This window comes from Tachyglossus aculeatus, chromosome 4, assembly GCF_015852505.1.
Source record: "Tachyglossus aculeatus isolate mTacAcu1 chromosome 4, mTacAcu1.pri, whole genome shotgun sequence".
In the NCBI taxonomy this organism is placed as follows: Eukaryota; Metazoa; Chordata; class Mammalia; order Monotremata; family Tachyglossidae; genus Tachyglossus; species Tachyglossus aculeatus.
Window position 1 is genome coordinate 99258040 of NC_052069.1, and position 17663 is coordinate 99275702.

Below are 17663 nucleotides of genomic sequence, written 5' to 3' on the forward strand. Positions count from 1 at the left end.
TCCAGAAGCTAGAACTAATCTCTCCGTTTCCCTGTTTTGAGGTCCATGCCTGAAACCTGGGTGCTGTCAGCATCCTAGACATTTTTTTCTGGTAGGGTACGATGTATTGAAGGGACAGTAACTCCCCCACGGACGAAGGATGGGACTGGACTTCAAGTGCTTAGTACAATCCTCTGCACACAGCAAGTGCTCAATATTTACCTTTGTAGAGAGGACAGACTCCGTTCTTTTAAAAAATGAAAAATGTTTTAAGCCCAGTCGCTTAACTTAAAAAATGTTTCAAGTCCTAGTTGCTGCAGGTTCCAAGGCCCCTCAGCACCTTCTCATGAGGCATCTAGGCTCTAGACACGCCATGGCTCACTATTGGGGACCACTCCAAGATCTGTGCTGCTCTTTGTCCCTGCTCCCACCCACTGAAGCTTGTTAGTTTCAAGGGAAGAATGGGCTGGGAATGAATGAGAGGCGGCACCCAACCATCACAATGCCTGGCAAACTCAGCTACCTTAGCTCAGGGAGCAGATGAAATGGACACTGAGCAACTTTGCAGGAGGGAAAGGGAGACGAGAAAAAGGAGAGATGGTCTGTCGGTCGGTTGAAGGATACCATTCCTATTGCTTTGGGAAAACTGAGGGGACCAAAGAATTTGGGAAGTGGTGCTGTCTCGTTGCAGGCAGAAAACAACTTTGGCAGCAGCATTAAGTGAATTGAGTAGTGGGGAAGCCGGAGCCAGTCAGTTCTTGAATCACAGCTGAGGGAAGAAGACAGGAAAATGTGGGAGATCGTTAATGAAAAAGCACTTGGCAAGAGACTAGATGCCTAAAATTTCTATGGACTAGATCGGAATCCTTCAAACTGTGAGGTTGGGACATTTAACACAATGTCATCATCTGCTTTTCAAAATCACTTGTTTATTGAAAAACGTTTTCTTCATCAGCCTTCACAGTCAAAACAGTCTGTTGAACTGCAAGCTTAATCACCTCTCCTATTCAAAAGGGTAGGACGTAGCAAATATTCTGATTTCTTTCAAAACTTTTCATTCAAGAAAGGAAAATTACCTGAAGTACAGTTCCCATATTGCTTCCCATCCTCTTTCTGTCTCAGTTAAGTCTGCAACAGCCAGAAATTGGCCTGAACACATTTAGATGAAATTTCATTGTTACCATGATAGCTACAATGAAAATTCTACTTCACAGGGTATTATACTGCTCGGCAGAAGGGGAAACAACATAGCCGACAAGCCAGCACTTTAGATGGAGAGTGATCAAAATCCAGACAGACTGTATTTAGCTGCAGTGTCCCCAGAATTCCCAATAAAAGAACCAAAGCAGTGGGCTCTTTTAAAATGTAAACACAAACACAACATGAGCTAATAGTAACTGTAAACTTGCGTGCAACAGAAGAGCACTTGAGCCCATGGTTGGTCTAGAGTTTTTGTAAAATCAGAAAGGCTATGAACTAGCCAAAGCCACTTGAGTCTGATCCACAGGTTAGGATGAGAATTATAGAGTTAGAAAAACACTGAAATAGGAAGCATCATGCTCACGGTAATCCAGTAATGAGAATGAGGGGGAATGTATTTTCCAGGGAGTTTGCATCAGGGTGAAACAAGTCGCTGGCCTCTTCCTCAAGCCTCAGCACAGTCAGGAAGAGATAGCATCAGGTTTTCTTGCTCAAACAATACTTAGCCTTCAAAAGCTCCAGATAAGATAGAGGCACTATATTTTTAAGTCATGCATCTGGCCCTAAACTTGTCTTCTATATTTAAGCGTGGTGGAAAAGGCCAAACAATGTGGAAATTGTGGCCTATAATCGATCAATTCCATTTCTTTTATGGTTGTAAAGCTGAGTATTAAGAAGCAAGCCTCCGTGATGGAAGTCTGGCAGCAAAAGCTTAAGATATATAGTAAGTCATGAACGTAGTATCTGAGACCCACATGATCAGATTTAGGATTAGAGATGACGTTCACATCACAACTTGGCACTGTCCATTCTCTGAGGCACCAAATCTAGAGAAAGGGCAATAATGGACTGGTGAATTACAGGAAAACAATCCCACTGTCCCGTCCATAAGTAGCTGATAATTTCAAAAATTTGGGTTAAAACTCAAAGGAAGTGTGGGATACAAAAACCCAACCACAACTTGAGTTCATCCCCCCCATTTTTCAATTTCCGTTCACCTTAGAATGTGAGAGTTGTTGGACCAGCATATTCTAACCTATAATCGTATCCTCAGTATCTGCCATTGAAGTGTCAACTCCGTTGAAAATGAGCTTCAATTTGTTCCAAAGTCTTTCCCTTGGTTTCAGGAACGCAGAAGGCAGTAAAAATGACATTTACAATACAAAAGCCTGAGAAAAGCCAAAAGGTTCCATATGAAGTCAGGAAGTCCTATAAGAGAAAAATAAAATACAAAGCTTTTGGTCTAATAGATTCAAGTTAATCAGTGAATCGTGTTGTGTGGTGAGTACTGTACTAAGCTCTTGGGAGAAAACTCTATTGTTTTCCTGGAGTCTACCCTCAGGAGCTAATATTCTAGTGGGGGAGACAAACACTCATAATCAATCAATCAATCGTATTTATTGAGAGCTTACTCTGCACACAGTAAGCTCTCAATAAATACGATTGATTGATTACTTGGATGTGCCTTCAGGCAGTTTTGCAATGTGGTAGATATGTACTAGAACTAGTGGCTCATTCATTCATTCAGTCGTTTTTATTGAGCGCTTACTGTGTGCAGAGCACTGTACTAAGCGCTTGGGAAGTACAAGTTGGCAACATATAGAGACGGTCCCTACCCAATAGTGGGCTCACAGTCTAGCAGGGGGAGACAGAGAACAAAACCAAACATATTAATGAAATAAAATAAATAGAATAAATATGTACAAGTAAAATAAATAGAGTAATAAATATGATATCCTATGTAATGACTCCCTCCTGTGGAGCTTTGAGTGCATATCACATTAGTTTTTGCTTTTTTTTATTGTTGTGGGTTCCTTTGGTATTTGTTAAGCACTCACTATGTGCCAGGCACTGTACTAAGCACTGGGATAGATACACCATAATCAGGTTGGCCACAGTGCCTGTTCCAGATAGGGCTCACAGTCTTAATCCCCCTTTTATAGATGAGGAAGCAGGGACAGAGAAGTTAAGTGACTTGCCCAAGGTCATAGAGAAGACAAATGGTGGGAACCAGAATTAGAAACCAGGTCCTCTGACACTCAGGCCCATACTCTTTCCACTGCATCTTTTACAAAAAGGAAAAATTCAGAACCACGTAGGACACATACCATAAGGTGATGGAATTCCTTCGTAACTAAAAAAGCCATGATCCAATTGGTAAGGACGCAGACACCACTGGCCAGGCCTTTGGCTCGGAGAGGGAAAATTTCAGACATGACCAGCCAAGGAATAGGCCCCCAGCCCAGAGCAAATCCTGAAATAGCAAAGAAAGGAGAGAGAATAAGCATGCTTGACTTTCAAAAAGAGTAGAAGCTTTTGCAAATGTTAGAAAATAAGTATATAAGCAAACCACTGCACTAATTCTTCACCAGAGGAACAGCAGAATAGTTTTAGCAGTGGCCAACTGGAGAGCCCTATGTATTGGTCATGGTGACTTTCAGCACAGGAAAACACAGTTTACTGTCCTATAAATTCTGACGATTGACACCTGTCCACATGTTTTGTTTTGTCTGTCTCCCCCTTCTAGACTGTGAGCCCGTTGTTGGGTAGGGATCGTCTCCATATGTTGCCAACTTGTACTTCCCAAGCACTTAGTACAGTGCTCTGCACACGGTAAGCGCTCAATAAATACGACTGAATGAATGAATGAATATAAGAACCAAATCAACTCAAAATTGTCAACTCAAGCTAGAAAGGAGGGTCTTGAGGAAAGAAAGCTGAACTGTTTACATAGTTCTCAGGTTGGAGGTCAGCCTGAACACCATCATATGATAAAAAAAATTCTGGCTGGCACACTGAGCTTTTCATTCATTCATTCAATCGTATTTATTGAGCACTTACTGTATGCAGAGCACTGTACTAAGCACTTGGGAAGCACAAGTTGGCAACATAGAGAGACGGTCCCTACCCAACAACGGGCTCACAGTCTAGAAGGGGGAGACAAGCAACAAAACAAAACATGTGGACAGATGTCATCAGAATAAATAGAAGTAAAGCTAGATGCACAGCATTAACAAAATAGAATAGAAAATATGTACTGTACAAGTAAAACAAATAGAGTAGTAAATCTGTACAAACATTCAATTAATCATTCAATCGTATTTACTGAGCGCTTACTGTGTGCAGAGCACTGTACTAAGCGCTTGGGAAGTACAAGTTGGCAACATATACGGACAGTCCCTACCCAACAGTGGGCTCACAGTTTAGAAGGGGGAGACAGACAACAAAACAAAACATATTAACAAAATAAAATAAATAGAATAAATATGTACAAATAAAATAGAGTAATAAATACGTACAAACATATACAGGTGCTGTGGGGAGGGGAAGGAGGTAAGGCTGGGGGGGTGGGGGGGAGGAGAGGGACAGGAAGGAGAAGGCTCAGTCTGGGAAGGCCTCCTGGAGGAGGTGAGCTCTCAGTAGGGCCTTGAAGGGAGGAAGAGAGCTAGCTTGGCAGATGTGGGGAGGGAGGGCATTCCAGGCCAGGGGGATGACGTGGGCCGGGGGTCGACAGCGGGACAGGCGAGAACGAGGCACGGTGAGGAGATTAGCGGCAGAGGAGCAGAGGGTGTGGGCTGGGCTGGAGAAGGAGAGAAGGGAGGTGAGGTAGGAGGGGGAGAGGTGATGGACAGCCTTGAAGCCCAGGGTGAGGAGTTTTTGCCTGATGTGTAGGCTGATTGGTAGCCACTGGGGAATTTTGAGGAGGGGAGTAACATGCCCAGAGCGTTTCTGGACAAAGACAATCCAGGCAGTGGCGTGAAGTATGGATTGAAGTAGAGAGAGACAGGAGGATGGGAGATTGGAGAGGAGGCAGATGTAGTAATCCAGACGGGATAGGATGAGAGCTTGAACGAGCAGGGTAGCTGTTTGGATGGAGAGGAAAGGGTGGATCTTGGTGATGTTGCAGAGCTGAGACCGGCAGGTTTTGGTGACGGCTTGGATGTGAGGGGTGAACGAGAGAGCGGAGTCGAGGATGACACCAAGGTTGCGTGCTTCTGAGACAGGAAGGACGGTAGTGCCGTCAACAGTGATGGGAAAGTCAGGGAGAGGGCAGGGTTTGGGAGGGACAACAAGGAGCTCAGTCTTGGACATGTTGAGTTTTAGGTGGCGGGCAGACATCCAGATGCAGATGTCCTGAAGGCAGGAGGAGACGCGAGCCTGGGGAGAGGGGGAGAGAGCAGGGGCAGAGATGTAGATCTGGGTGTCATCAGCGTAGAGATGATAGTTGAAGCCGTGGGAGCGAATGAGGTCACCAAGGGAGTGAGTGTAGATCGAGAACAGAAGGGGACCAAGAACTGAACCTTGAGGAACCCCTACAGTAAGGGGATGGGAGGGGGAGGAGGAGCCTGCAAAAGAGACTGCGAATGCATGGCCAGAGAAATAAGAGGAGAATCAGGAGAAGACGGAGTCTGTGAAGCCAAGGTTGGATAGCGTGTTGAGGAGAAGGGGGTGGTCCACAGTGTTGAAGGCAGCTGAGAGGTCGAGGAGGATTAGGATAGAGTAGGAGCCATTGGATTTGGCAAGCAGGAGGTCATTGGTGACCTTTGAGAGGGCAGTTTACATGGAATGTAAGGGACGGAAGCCAGATTGGAGGGGGTCGAGGAGAGAGTATATACAAACATGTATATACAGGTGCTGTGGGGAGGGTAAGGAAGTAGGGTGGGGGGATGGGGAGGAGGGGAGGGAAAAGGGGGCTCAGTCTGGGAAGGCCTCCTGGAGGAGATGAACTCTCAGTCGGGCTTTGAGGAGAGGAGAAGAGCTTTGGCGGATGTGTGGAGGGAGGGCATTCCAGGCCAGGGGGAGGACGTGGGCCGGGGGTCGACGGCGGGACAGGTGAGAAAAAGGTACAGTGAGGAGGTTAGCGGCAGAGGAGCGGAGGGTGCGGGCTGAGCTGGAGAAGGAGAGAAGGGAGGTAAGGTAGGAGGGAGCGAGGTGATGGAGAGCTTTGAAGCCTTTAGTTTTCAAGACTAAACTAAGATTTAGACATGAAGTAAGTTTGTTTTTGTAATCAAGATTAAGAAGAAGGTAGCTGAATGAAAGCCCGGGCCAACCCTATTTATTGGTTCAGGCCCAGAATCACAAATCCTCTCAAGAAGCCATGTAGCTGGCAGCTCCTGCTTTCCTGGAACAAATTCCACTACCAAGTGGTAGGCACTGTCCTCACCCAGCTATGCCAGCTCCTCCAGCACCCACAGAAGTTTCCTGCTGGGTCAGTTCTTGCTCCCACCTCTCCAGACCATGGTAATCAACCAACCAACGGTATTTACTGAATACTAATTGAGAGCAAAATTCTAAAGACCACCAAGTCACATGCTCCATGCCTTCAAGTAGCTTGTAGTCCAATGGGACGGATGGGGGAAAAAAAAAAAAAACTACTAATAGGAGGAGGAAACTGGTACAATACCACCCCAACTGCACCCGACTCCTGCCAGAGGCCTATGAGAAGAGAATAATAATAATAATAGTATTTGTTAAGTGCTTACTATGTGTCAAGCACTGTTCTAGGTGCTCAAGTAGTTACAAGCTAATCAGCCCCTTTCCCATATGGGGATCACAGTCTTAATCCCCATTTTAAAGATGAGGTAACTGAGGCTCAGATAAGTTATGTGACTTGTCCAAATTCACACAGCAGATAAGTGGGAGAGATGGCATTAAAACCCAGGTCCTTCTGGCTCTTAGGCCAGTGCTCTATCCACTAGGCCAAGCTGCTTCTCTGTCCTGCTGACAAACAGAACAGTCACTTCTGAATTTAAATCATTTTCACTTAACAGAAATGCAGACGTATTCATTTTCCTGCAATTAGAAAACAAACATCTTTGTTGAACTCTTAGGACGACTTACCGGTGATAAAGAATCCCATACTAACAACTGCCAGCCATGCTAGACCGTATTCTGGTCCTGAGCGTTCTGGATTCAAAGTTGTAAGAGAACCAGGATGCGATGAGTTACTAGGAGCTAGAAGTGTCATTTTAAAGTATACCCCAAACGTTACGGCACTGAGAGCCATGATGACCCCTGGAAAGATAAGTGGAAATGCAAATCAATACACGTGGCATTTACCAGCACCTCAGGAAAATTGAGTTGAGGCAACAAGAACCACCTCTATAAGGGCAAAGTGGACAATGGGGCTGGAAAGCAAGACAGCCAAACCAATGGGTTTTTCCCCAACAGCTTTTTGGGGCAACATAAGCAGCCACAGCTAGTCGTTTGGAGCCAGAGAGGTAACAGAGAGTAGCTTCTTCCTCCATCACCATCAGAAGGATGTGGGAGTGGCCACCTTTTCAATCAAGTGGCAAGAAACAGGGGCAGCAGCTCAGAGACTGTCTGGGCCCTGCGATACACTTCATCACTAGGAACCCCTGCCTCATCCCCAATAGTTCCCCTAAGCTGAGCAAGCAAAGAGTGAGATAGGTAGCTGACTTCTCTATAAAGGCCCAGGAGTGAGGGAGCCTAGCCCCAGAATCCAGGGAGGTCAAGAGAAGCAGTGATGGCAGAGACACAATAAAGACGAAGGGAAAATACCTTTCTCTCTCCCTGCCTGCCCTCTCATGCTCCACCCCCTCAGTGTGTGATTCGAAGTTAAGTATTGCTCTCTCTCACTTTTAAACAACTCAGAGTAAAATGAAGTTTGAAGCCTAATTTAACCGCTTTCAAAAATGGGAGAGGATAGAAATATGGGTCAAAGTCAGCATCAGAAAAATCAAACACTGAACCCAGCTAGTGCTAAATTAGGAGGGCAGCTGGCACCTCATGACCCCACACACCTACATTTTCCCTGAAGGAAAAATGAAAAGGTATACACAAATATGGTGCCCTCCAAATTGATGGTACTTATTGATCACTTACTGTATGCCGGGCCTCATACCAGGTACTTGAGACAGGAGAGCTGGTAGACACATGTCCTGCCCACAAGGAGCTCCACAAAGGGATTGACCTTTCTCTGTAAAGGCCAAAAGTCTACCCCAACACTTTTTTCCACAGAAGAGAAAAGGTCTCTTTCAAACCACTCACTAGAGAGCAGGGAAACCCTGTCTTGTAGTCATCAGCATGGGAATGATCTGGGAATGAGAATGCAACTTTGGAATTCAGGTACCCGCCTCCCTTTTCCTCAGCCTCTCCTCCACACCACTCTGACTCGCTCCCTTTGCTCTACCCCCTTCTCCCCGCCCCACAGCACTTGTGTATATATTTACTATTGTATTTATTTTATTTTGTTAATATGTTTTGTTTTGTTGTCTGTCTCCCCCTTCTAGACTGTGAGCCCGTTGTTGGGTAGGGACCGTCTGTATATGTTGCCAACTTGTACTTCCCAAGCGCTTAGCAGTGCTCTGCACACAGTAAGCGCTCAATAAATACGACTGAATGAATGAATGCTGGTTTACTTGTTTTGATGTCTGTCTCTCCCCTTTTAGACTGTAAGCCCAGTCTGGGCAGGGATTGTCTCTACTGCTGAACTGTACTTTCCAAGTGCTCAGTACAGTGCTCTTCACACAGTAAGTGCTCAATAAATATAACTGAATGACTGAATGAACCTCCCCCATCCCTCCCCACAAAAAACCTTGTTACTTTGAAAACTGTTACATGATGACTGCCCAGAATTAGATTATCTTCAAACAAGACCATTTAGTTAACTTACAGCTGCCACCTCAATCAATGGCATTTATTGAGCACTTACTGTATGCAGAGCACTCTACTAACTGCTTGGGAGAATACAGCATAAGAGATTTGGTAGATGCATTCTTGCACTTCCCAAATGCTTACTACAGTGCTCTGCACACAGTAAGCGCTCAATAAATACGATTGAATGAATGCATTCCCTGCCCACAGCGAGCTTACAGACTAGAGTTTAGTTAATCAGACCTCATCTTTATCTTACCTGATATGGAAAGAAGAACTTTTCGCCCTGCTTTATCCATAATCAGCGCTGCCACTGCTGTGAAAAACACTTGTACGGCCCCGACAATGGCTGATGCCATGCTGCTGTTCTAGAGAAACAATTATATTTTATACTTCGAAGAAAGTAAATCTCAATTGGCAAAGAAATGCATGAAAAATGAAAATAAAGCAGTAATCCAATGGGAAGTCTTCATGAGACTACCAGGACTCCCTTTGTTCCATACTAAGAACCGGTGCCCAGCAGAGAAGATCTCAGGAGTAGACACACTTGGGCAGAGTAGCCTGAAAGGCTAAAAGAAAATCCCACAAAACAGATTTACCTCAAACTTAGCTTCTTCAAAAATGGTTTCTGCATAAAACATAACTGCATTTATCCCAGTGAGCTGCTGCAAGGCCATCAGTGACACACCAATAAAAAGTGGCCTGTAAATGGAAGGATTCTTCAGCTCCGCTAAATCAAATTCCTGTTTAAAACAAAAAAACAAATTATGGCATTTAAGAGCTTACTATGTGCCAAGCAATGCCCAGAAGAAAATTTCCACCCCTATAGTAATCCTCTTAGAGCTCCCCAAAAGAGAAGAGAGTGCTAGGAGACACATCTACAAGGCCTTCTATTCAGAAATGGATGGAAAACTATCAACTATCACTGAAAGAAAATGAAAATGATTTTCAATCAAGGCACTTGCCGTATGTTAGTGGATGAGAATTTCATTCCTAGCAATCAGTGCTATTTATGAGTGTAGAGCAAAGTAATAATAATAATAATAATAATGGTATTTGTTAAGCGCTTACTATGTGTGAAGCACTGTTCTAAGCGCTGGGGGGGATACAAGGTGATCAGATTGACCCACGTGGGGTTCAGTCTTAATCCTCATTTTACAGATGAGGTAACTGAGGCCCAGAGAAGTTAAGTGACTTGCCCAAAGTCACACAGCTGACAAGTGGCAGAGCCGGGATTAGAACCCGTGACCTCTGGCTCCAAAGCCCACGCTCTTTCCACTGAGCCACACTGCTTCTCAGTAGTAAGCGCTTGGAAGAGTACTATTCAACAGAGCTAGTAGACACGTTTCCTGTCCATAAGGAGCTCACAGTCTACAGGGACTACGTTTACAAGTGAAGCACTTTAAAGGATTCAAGTTTACTTCTACATCCGTCTATTGGGTATTTCGGAGTTATTAATATGCCGACACACCGGTCTCAAGAGATGCTTCATTTCCACACACTCTCCCTCCTACTTTAGATTCTGAGCTCCATGTGGGTCAGGGACTGTGCTCAACCTGATTATCTCATATCAGTTCCAGCGCTTAATACAGCGCTCGACGCAAAGTAAGCATTTAAACATCACAATGATTATATGCTGCCTCTTACTGAACCTTCCTTCCAGAAAGGACGAAAGGACTGACTGGGGCCGTGGTTATAAGGGAGACCTTAGAATGAAGGTCTTTTCAAGGTTTATTGAATTACAGTTGCCACAGGTCACACAAAAATGTATTTAAACGGGTACTTTCATTACCAGGAATTGTGTTAAGAGCCTGCATTTTGTGTAAGAAAATAATACAACTTGTACACTACAGAGAAGCATCACCAAAAGGCATTTAGGGGAAAGAGCTTATTCCACAACCATCACCGCACCTTGCGGGGTTCTTCGGCATTCAACTCCGTTTGGATTATTAGAAGGAATTTGGGGCGGGAAGGGAATCCCCTGGGGGCAGAGATAAATAAGATCTGGCCCATATACACCGTATGCAACATACAGCTCTGCTTACTTTCATGCCCTTATACTCTTTTGGCAGAGAAAAGTAGAACTAAATTAGTCTAAGAGCCAATTCCGGAAGGCTTACCTGGTCCCCACCACTGGCTTCTATCTGCCTGCACTCCCATTCATGATCTACCTCCGGACCCCACAGAAAACGCAAAGCTGTCACTGCTTCCTGGTGTTTGTTCTGGCTCAGTAGGAATCTCGGCGTTTCTGGCATAAAGCACATTAGCAGCAACATGCAAAAAGGTGGAACACAACACAGGACAGCCAGCCAGCGCCACTCAAGAACCATTCCTGGAGAAGGGAGAGAGACAAAGGGATGCTTCTAAGAACAAATGTCCTCAAAGAAAATTGGGTCGGTCCCAGTACAGTCTCACTGATCTTTTTTGACTCTTACACCATGGCTAAAGAGAGTAGTAGCAATACCATGTCTTTGGCACTTACTGTGTGCAAAGAAGCACTGTACTAAACACTGGGGAAGTAATATATAGATGAGGGATAGATACGGTCCCTGACACCCAAGAGGCTCACGACTTACGAATGAGGAAGGGGGAAAGACAGACACAGAGTTGGAGACGGATATGAGGAGAGGCAAACAAAAATATAAAAAAGACAAAGACGATGACACAAGAAAGGAGCAGCAGGATTTGCTCTTGACCCCTGGAACCCAGCTGTACGGGAAGGATGCTGCCTCTCCCCCAAGATACTAGGGCTCCCAAAAGAACCCCTTCCACAAGGGGATGGGACCCATTTTCTCCTCCAGCAGCCTGGGTTCTCTGACCCAAGACATTCACTATTCTAATGAAAAGGGCCAAAGAATCTGATCATGCATTAAAGACACAAGTTCTGATGACTGTACCTGCAATGTAAGCTCCCATTATGCCCGTCACTACCATCAGCTGCACACATGATCCTAGCATCCCTCGAACTTTAGGGTAAGATATTTCAGCAATATAGACCTAAAGTTGAAAAAAATCAAGTATTAGCAAACAACCAATACTGCGGAATACATATTACAGAATTCTTAAGAGCTGCAGTGTTGCCCTTAAGAATTCTTTAGCCAACTCAGAATGTTTCATTTTTTCAAATATCAAAAAGAGGCAATCAAGAGTATTTGAGGACCTACTTTGTGTAGAGCACTAGGGAGAGTACAACAGAAGTAAAAAAAATCACAGATCCTGCTTTTAAGTTTCACAATCAGTTTGGGAGAAAAAATGCTGGACATATAATCTTAATCTAGACACTCAATGCTTCCATAATGTGCTATTAGCTTCTATTACACGTTTTAGATAGAACAGTTAAGAAACATCCGAACAGCGCGTGTCTATGTGAACAGCATAATGCAGTGTTGGAAGAGGTGGTTGTGAACATGCATGTGGTACCTCTGATCAAATGCACCTCTGGCTTAATGTAGGACTTGTCAGAAACATAAGCCCATGTTACCTAAGGACTGAGCTTAAGGATATTTACAGCACTGATAAATGTGCCGAGAACAAGAGCACGTACAAACTGCTTAAGGGTAACGGTTGATTGATACAGGTTGAGGTGTGATAATTAATTGGGAAGGCTTCCTGAGGGAGATGGGCTTTGAAGATGGAGAGAGCTGTGGGTTAGCAGATTTGAAGGGGGAAGGAAGTTAGGAAGGAGGCGGAAGGGGGGAATCGGGGTCTAATTACCAACTCCACCAGCAGCCTGCTAAGTGACCGTGGGCAAGTCACAATTTCTCCGTTACCTCATCTGTAAAATGGAGATTAAAGCTTTCTTCCTCCAATATACAATGTGAGGCCCAGCTGGGACAGGGACTGTGTTCAACCTGATTACCTTGTATCTACTCCAGTGCTTGGCACACAGCAAGTCCTTTACAGGGTACCATTTAAAAAAATAATCATAAAGAGGAGATATGTGAAGTGGAGAAAGCTACCTTGAACCCAATGTCAAGGATTTTTCTGCTAGATGTGCAGGGAAATCAGTACCCCTGAAGGTTTGAGGGGGTGATACAGGCCACCTGAACTCTGAGGAAAATGACGATATGGTTGTCGAGCATAGTAAATAAAGACGGGAGTGGTTGAAAGACCAACAAAGGGATTGTATGTAGGTGTTGGCCTAGCAAAAGAACACGGTACTAGAGGAGGAAAATACAGAATTAACCAGAGGAATGGGAGGTTCTGTACCAGAGGGCTAACCACACATCCTGTGGGGGGGTGCAACACACAGTTTATATAACACTTTGATACGTGGCCTTACACAAAAGCAATTATCCATCCTGCAGACCCTCGAATGGGCCCACAGCAGGAAGAGATGTTTGTCAACTGAGGAGATGTTTATCAATTGCATGCCTATGCTGGCCAGTCAAACGGTATAAAGATTGCGGAAAGATCTAGGAAGCTGAGCCTTAGCCTTGGGTCCAGCAATGCTATAGCTGACACCAGGCAACCTGGAACGGCTGAGAACACAGGGCTCCCTCAAGCCAGAAGGATTCTGCTATGGTATTAATTCTCTTTTTATATCTATCTCTTTGTGACATTCTCCTACCTACGTGCATGCGGATTGATTGCAATTCTTAACGAATCCCTCTTGCATCCCTGCAGCAGTAGTATTATACAGTCAAATGCTTGCTTAACCATATTGCGTGTATTACGATCTTTGTACCTCCATCTCATGCGTACAGTATTTCAGAATTCAAGTAACCCAATGTCTTGCGAACCCCATTTCAAGACAGAGATTAACAGATGTGAGTTGGCAAGAGGCTGAACCAGCGGAGTGGCTGCTGGGTGGTGAGGAAAATGTGGATCTAGGAAAGGCTGTGGAGAGAGCTGGCATGAATTCCCAATCGAGTGAATGTGAGACCCCAAAATGAGCACCTATTTGATGACACCACAAACTAAGGTGGCAGGCTTCTGGGACAGGGAAGATATTTGGGGCACCACTAACTGTGGGTGAAGCCCTAGGTTCTAACGTTGATCCCCTTCTCTTTGACTTCCTTGGGAAGCCCATTAAAGCTCCCATGGCTTTAACGGTTGTTGTCTTATGCTGTCGAGTCACGTCCGACCCACAGTGATGCCCTGGACACATCTCTCCCAGAACACCCCACCTCCACCCGCAATCGTTCTGGTAGTGTACCCATAGGGTTTTCTTGGTAAAAATATGGAAGCGGTTTACCATTGCCTCATTCCACGCAGTAAACCTGAGTTTCCACCCTCGACTCTCTCCCACGCCGCTGCGGCCCAGCACAGGTGAGTTTTGCCTTGTAGCAGATTGCCTTCCACTCGCTAGCCACTGCCCAAGCTAGGAATGGAATGGATATATCACTGCTTGACTCTCCCTCCCATAGTCGAGACTGGAGGAGTATTGGAAACTCTCCAGGTGCAGCCCTGAGAGGTGTGGCTTTAAACTACCACCTCTATATAGCCGATTCCCAAATTTACCTCACTAGCCCCAATCTCCCTCTCCCACTCTCTCTCTCCTCATATTTTCTCCTGCCTCCAGGACATCTCTACAAGGATTTTCTGCCAGCACATCAAGCTTAATATGTCCCAAACTGAACTCCTCCACTTCCCTCTGAAATCACCTCTTCTAACCTAATTTTCCCATCACAATTTACACCCCCAAGTTTTCCTAAAACATCATTCTGCATACGTCTCCCCACTCCTTAAACAGTCAATGGTTACCCATTTCACTCCACATCAAGCACAAACTCCTGACCACTGGGTTTAAGACACTCAGTTAACTCTCTGCTTCCTAGTCATCCACCCTTCTCTTCCTCTACATCCCACCTCGCACACTTCATTGTCCTAGAATTGCCCTAACATCTTAGGGATACAAATGACCAGCAATTTACTCGTAGGCACATACAGTATTGTGTGTCCCTGCAAAGTTCTGAGAACACAAACTGCAACTAGTTAAGTCCTGTTAAACTTTTCTCTGGATCACTGTGGTCCCTTGTCTCATCCCCTCTATCATACTCCCCCCATCATTTTCTCCTTTCTGGCAAGAATTCAATATCAAGAGCTCTATTTTTGTGATTCAACAGTGTTAATCCTTCTAATTACTTGCTTACTGCAGCTGAATACGGCTCAAGTTCGCCTCGGAGGAAGCACATTTTTGATGACTTCTGGCCTTGCACATTTACGGATCATGTAACGGGAAGTTATTTTGGCCAAGGGAAGTGAGCACTCTTTACTTACAGGGACAACAAGTGAAATGACCCCAGTAGCTAGGCCTGTCAGAAGTCTCCCAGTGTAGAGCATCCAAATGTCCTGGGCAGCAATGATCACTGTGAAGCCAGCAATGTAGGGTACGGAGCAGAGCATGAGACTCAGCTTCCTCCCAAATTTATCCACAAGCCAGCCGCCCAGCAAGCCCCCGGTCGCAGCTCCCAGGGTAACTATAGACTGCAGGTAAAAAGAGAGGAAAAATGTGAGGATTCCTGTCCACACCAAGAAGGAAAGGGCTAGATGTTTTTCATGAGGGGGATTACTGGGGGCTGGAAATTGTGCAGGGAATCAAGGCAGAAGGGTGAGGCTTGGAGCAAGGTTTTAAGGTCCACAATGAGGAATTTGCTGGTTAACTACTTCAAGATAAACCAAAGGTCTTTAAAGGTAATGCAAACAACACATGACTTGCCAGTCTCCCTACCCCAGCAGACATTAGGAGGGCAAGTCACTAGTTAGTTATTGTATTTGTTACTCTGTTTCAGCAGGCCTGTCCTGCTGGGCAGGTTTCCATTTAATTGCATCTATTGAGCGCTTACTGGATGCAGTGCATTTAAAAGAAGCAGCATGGCGTGGTGGCTAGAGCACGAGCTTGGGAATCAAAAGGACCTGGATTCTAATCCAAGCTCCACCACTTGCCTGCTCTGTGACCTTGGGCAAATCACGTCACTTCTCTGTTCCTCAATTACCCTAAAATGGGGATTAAGACTGTGAGCCCCGTGTGGGACAGGGACTGTGTCCAACCTAGTTGTCTTGCATCTACCCCGGCACTTAGTACAGTGGCTGGCACATGGTAAGCGCTTAACAAATACCTTTTTTTTTTACAAAAAAAGGCACTTTGTTATTCTCCTGGAAAAGATGGGTGGAGCCGGGCCAAGACTCAGCCAACCAATTCGGGGTTGCTGCCTGCAGAGGCCAGGGTGGGCACAGGCCCTGGTGTCCGGGACCCCCAGGGTCCTCAGGCCGAGTTCACCCTTAGGTAATAACAATAATAATAAAAATGGTACTCGATAAGCGCTTACTAGGTGGTAAGCGCTGTTCTAAGCACTGGGGTAGATACAAGGTAATCAGGTTGTCCCAAGTGGGGCTCACTGTCTTCATCCCCCGTCTTCCAGATGACTGAGGCCCAGAGAAGTGAAGTGACTTCCCCAAGGTCACACGGCGGACGAGTGGCGGAGCAGGGATTAGAACCCATGACCTGTTAGCAGCCAGGACCTTGCTCTGTCCACTACGCCACGCTGCTCGATGCAGTACCCGGCCTGCGGTGGGGTGGAGGGAGGGGAAGAAAGGAAGGAAAAAAGGGGAGGGAAGGGAGGGAAGGGGAGGGAAGAGGGAAGGGGAGGGAAGAGGGAAGGGGAGGAAAGGGGAGGGAAGAGGGAAGGGGAGGGAAGGGGGAGGAGGGAAGGGGGAAGAGGGAAGGGGAGGGAAGAGGGAAGGGGAGGGAAGGGGGGAGGGAAGGGGGAAGGGAAGAGGGGAGGGAAGAGGGGAAGGGGAGGGAAGAGGGGAGGGAAGGGGGGAGGGGAAGAGGGAAGGGGAAGGGGGGAGGGGAAGAGGGGAGGGAAGAGGGATGGGGAAGGGGAGGGAAGAGGGATGGGGAAGGGGAGGGAAGAGGGATGGGGGAAGGGGAGGGAAGAGGGATGGGGGAAGGGGAGAGAAGAGGGAAGAGGGGAAGGGGAGCGAAGAGGGAAGAGGGGAAGGGGAGCGAAGAGGGAAGAGGGGAAGGGGAGCGAAGAGGGGAAGGGGAGAGAAGAGGGGAAGGGGAGAGAAGAGGGAAGAGGGGAAGGGGAGAGAAGAGGGAAGGGGGAAGGGGAGAGAAGAGGGGAAGGGGAGAGAAGAGGGGAAGGGGAGGGAAGAGGGGAGGGGAAGAGGGAAGGGGAAGAGGGGAAAGGGAAGAGGAGAAAGGGAAGAGGGAAGAGGGGAAGGGTGGAGGGAGGAGGGGGAGGGGGGGAGGGAGGAGGGGGAGGGGAGGAGGAGGGGGAGGGGAGGAGGGAAGGGGGGGAGGGACGAGGGAAGGGGGGGGAGGGACGAGGGAAGGGGGGGAGGGGAGAGGGAAGAGGAAAGAGGGAGAGGGAAGAGGGGAAGGAGGGGGAAGAGGGGAAGGGGAGGGAAGGGAAAAAAAAGGAGGAAAGAAGGAGAGGGAAGGCGACTCACTCCAAACCAGGAGGCTTGGGCGTCGTCCAGCCTGAGGCGGGTCTGGGCGTCCGTCCTTAGGCTGGGGATGGCCGGAGAGCTGTAGCCCAACACGAAGCCGAAGCTCAGCGGGCCCAAGGCGGCGGCGAAGGCGGCCACGAAGAGCTTCTGGCCCCGCCGGCGGTGGCGGTCCGAGCCGGCCCCCGCGGCCCCCGCGCCATGGCCCGCTGAGCTGGGTTCGAGGTCCCGCGGCCCCGCGAGGAGGGCCGGCTCCCCGCCGCCGCCGCCGCCGCCGCCGCCCAGGAGCGGCCGCCTCTCCTCCTCCTCCTCCTCCTGCGCCATGGCACCGCCGCCGCCGCCGCCGCCACCGCCCCGCTCCCACCCCTTGATACAGCCGGGCCCAGCCCGGCCAATCACAGCGCCGGCCGCCGACGGGGCGGGAACCCTTCCGACCAATCGGAGCCCCGGACGGGAGAGGGGAAAGACCC

At 47.2% G+C, this 17663-nt stretch overlaps 1 protein-coding gene and 1 non-coding gene across 2 annotated transcripts; both read right to left on the reverse strand.

Moving 5' to 3' along the window:
• Window positions 1-888: 888 nt before the first annotated feature.
• Window positions 889-17406, reverse strand: SLC2A8 (solute carrier family 2 member 8; the record flags this gene model as incomplete). Its single annotated transcript, XM_038745650.1, has 9 exons — window positions 889-2388; window positions 3288-3433; window positions 7021-7194; window positions 9056-9164; window positions 9396-9539; window positions 10917-11128; window positions 11694-11793; window positions 15019-15225; window positions 17197-17406. Coding segments are annotated over 9 exons (1440 nt in total), but the record flags the coding sequence as incomplete, so codon positions are not given.
• LOC119927789 lies at window positions 14078-14215 on the reverse strand. Its single transcript, XR_005450760.1, has one exon. It is a non-coding gene; the product is annotated as a small nucleolar RNA SNORA7 (small nucleolar RNA).
• Window positions 17407-17663: the final 257 nt, after the last annotated feature.